The sequence below is a fragment of the Macrobrachium nipponense genome, chromosome 1 (genome assembly GCF_015104395.2).
Source record: "Macrobrachium nipponense isolate FS-2020 chromosome 1, ASM1510439v2, whole genome shotgun sequence".
Classification (NCBI taxonomy): Eukaryota; Metazoa; Arthropoda; class Malacostraca; order Decapoda; family Palaemonidae; genus Macrobrachium; species Macrobrachium nipponense.
Genome location: NC_087200.1, coordinates 9,002,824 through 9,005,323, shown reverse-complemented (window position 1 = coordinate 9,005,323; position 2,500 = coordinate 9,002,824). Strand labels below are relative to the sequence as shown.

Genomic DNA, 2,500 nt, shown 5'->3' with positions numbered 1-2,500 from the left:
ACTTGAGGTGATGAAAATCATGCGCCTCCGGAGATGGGAAGAATGGGAGGTGATATCCACAGTGAGCGTTCAGAGTGTTCATTGTCGCCAGTGTGGACCAGAGCCACATTGTAGCGGGATGGGACCCCAGAAGCAAGGGCCCCAACATGACGGGCCCCATGTTGCCGAACGTGTACTCTACAGGATGGACGTACAATGCTGAGATGGCTATGGGGCTCTGCCATTCATGGTGTATCTTGTGGATGTGTTTGTACAGGGAACGATGATGGATTAACCTGTTGGTGTTATAGTATATTTCATATTATAAAAGGAACTCGAATACTAGTTTCGACATAGAGCTGTGATATAACGGAATGAAAAACATTGAATTCTACATAATAAAAATTTTATGATTCCATTCATGTCAACTGCAATACATTCCAGTGTAAAACTTTGACTGATCAAAGAGAAGTTATAGAGAATGATATAATAGGCAAAGTGATTACAAAGGTTATCATATGAAAGAGAACATCAACCAAAAACAAAAATTTGAGTGGATAATGGCAAAATGTACAATGGAAAAACGGTGGTGATGACTCGTGAGGTATAGTTGCAAGAACGGAAGTGTATTGTTGTACAGTATTGCAAAGATTGGAGGATTGTGTAGAAGGAGCCAAAAGTATAATTGGGAGAGAGTTACAGGTAGTAGAGGGGTTGTTGAACTCTCTCTTGGGCATGGGTGAAAGGCAAATGTTTAAAAGTCTTGAAATGAGGTGGTTGAAAGGTAAGAAACCATATGATAACATGATGAAGGCGAGATAACAAAGAGTGATGCCAAAGGTAACTTGATTTCTGAAGGGAATGGGAGAAGGTACATTTACTGAAAGTGGGTAACACTTTGATATCTGGTTTGGGAATAGATCTAGATCTAAAAAGTGCCTTGTTAACTGAGTTAGTAGTAATAGAACTATAGGACCTATATGTAGAGGAAGCGGTCAAATGGAAGGACTGGTTTGATATGTTGCAGTAACTTACATATAGATAAATATATATATTATATATATATATATATATATAATATATATATATATATATATATATATATACATATATCGTGAATTTCGTGGTAACTAATGAAACTAAATACATATGAATTTATATAATTATAACTGGAAATCTTTATTCTTTCAGGATTTATGTGGCAATTACTAAAGTTATTTTTGGAGTTTTCGTGTTCCAGGAAAAAAATACGAACCAGTATTATTTTATGAAAATGTGCAAATGTTCTCATTGATCTAAGAAGTCATGCAGCAGTTGGGCGAATTATGTTGAAGCAGCGCAAATGCAAGAAAAGTCTTATGGAAAGAAACGCCAGAGAGATTGACAGACATGAAACAAAATACTGATTTTTCTGCATTCGGGTACAAAGACTGGGAAGCATTGTACATTGTACATAACTGGAAGAAGGTTGTCATGTTTTTAATGGTTCCGAGCCACCTGGATTGTTTTCGAATGTCAAGAATATCACCACACAGTTGTCATGATCAGTTTTGAATTCATTTCCTTCCTCTGTATTTTTGTAGATCAAGCATTTAGTGGTTTAGGCAACAACGAGGCACATACATTTTTTTAATATATCATCACGTTTCTTCATATTATTGAAATTATAACGTTCACATGTAGGAAATATTGCATATTATGTAGCTTTTAAGAATATGTGACTTGCACAAAAGCGAAAGTCTCTAATAACACGTAAAGATTCTCATGCTAAGAATGTTAAGGCATTGAAGGACATATTATTGATTTGTCTGAAAACATTCATGCTGAAGTTTAACATGGAATTGTCTTACCTCTCTATACTCTTAAACTGAAGCTTTCCATTATTTTTCATTAGCTTTCCATTATTAATTGTGAAATATTCCCATTCTCACTACTTGAGTTCTGAAACTTTATCATACTGTGCTGCGAGTGATGAAACTACAGTCATGATTGCACCTTAAACTAGGAATTTTTCTTAGTCTGCCTGCCTTAAGAGTCGTCAGTATTGTGTTTGCAGTATGTGTTGCAAATTGCCAACTATCTACATGAAGCTTAGATTATCAAACGCAATTGATTTTTGGTGCATCTTATTATACAAAACTTTATTTCATAAATTATTCATTCTATTCTGTGGTCCTCTAAGGTGACCTAACCTGTGTGCGTAGTAGAAGCCGAATTCGATGACTATGACGCAGATGACAAGCTCAAAGAGCACCCAGTGGAATGTTGGTAGCTGGGGAGAGCGATCGTAGCCTCTCACTTGCAGGAACCAAAAGCCCAGAATGAGAAATAGAGTGCCAGCGAAGATCTGGTTGAAGCTCACGACTGCGAATGTCTGGGGAAGAACTTATTAGTGACATTTGGCAAGTGTAATGTGTTTACAGTTTACAAGCAAGTTTAGGTCATCTCAACAAACTTATTCCGACCCTTCTAGTAGATGCTGGCGAGCTACCTTTGTGATTTCATCGTCAGTCTTCCACTG

At 36.8% G+C, this 2,500-nt stretch overlaps 1 protein-coding gene across 1 annotated transcript in view; it reads right to left on the bottom strand.

The window, feature by feature from the left end:
* Nucleotides 1–2,500, bottom strand: part of LOC135219113 (fatty acid hydroxylase domain-containing protein 2-like) — a 25,550-nt gene that overhangs the window by 3,378 nt on the left and 19,672 nt on the right. Inside the window, exons 5-6 of the mRNA XM_064255560.1 lie at nucleotides 2,172–2,353; nucleotides 3–275 (exon numbers count right to left, since the gene is read on the bottom strand). Coding sequence (XP_064111630.1) covers nucleotides 3–275; nucleotides 2,172–2,353 — 455 coding nt within the window. The remainder of the gene's footprint in view (nucleotides 1–2; nucleotides 276–2,171; nucleotides 2,354–2,500) is intronic.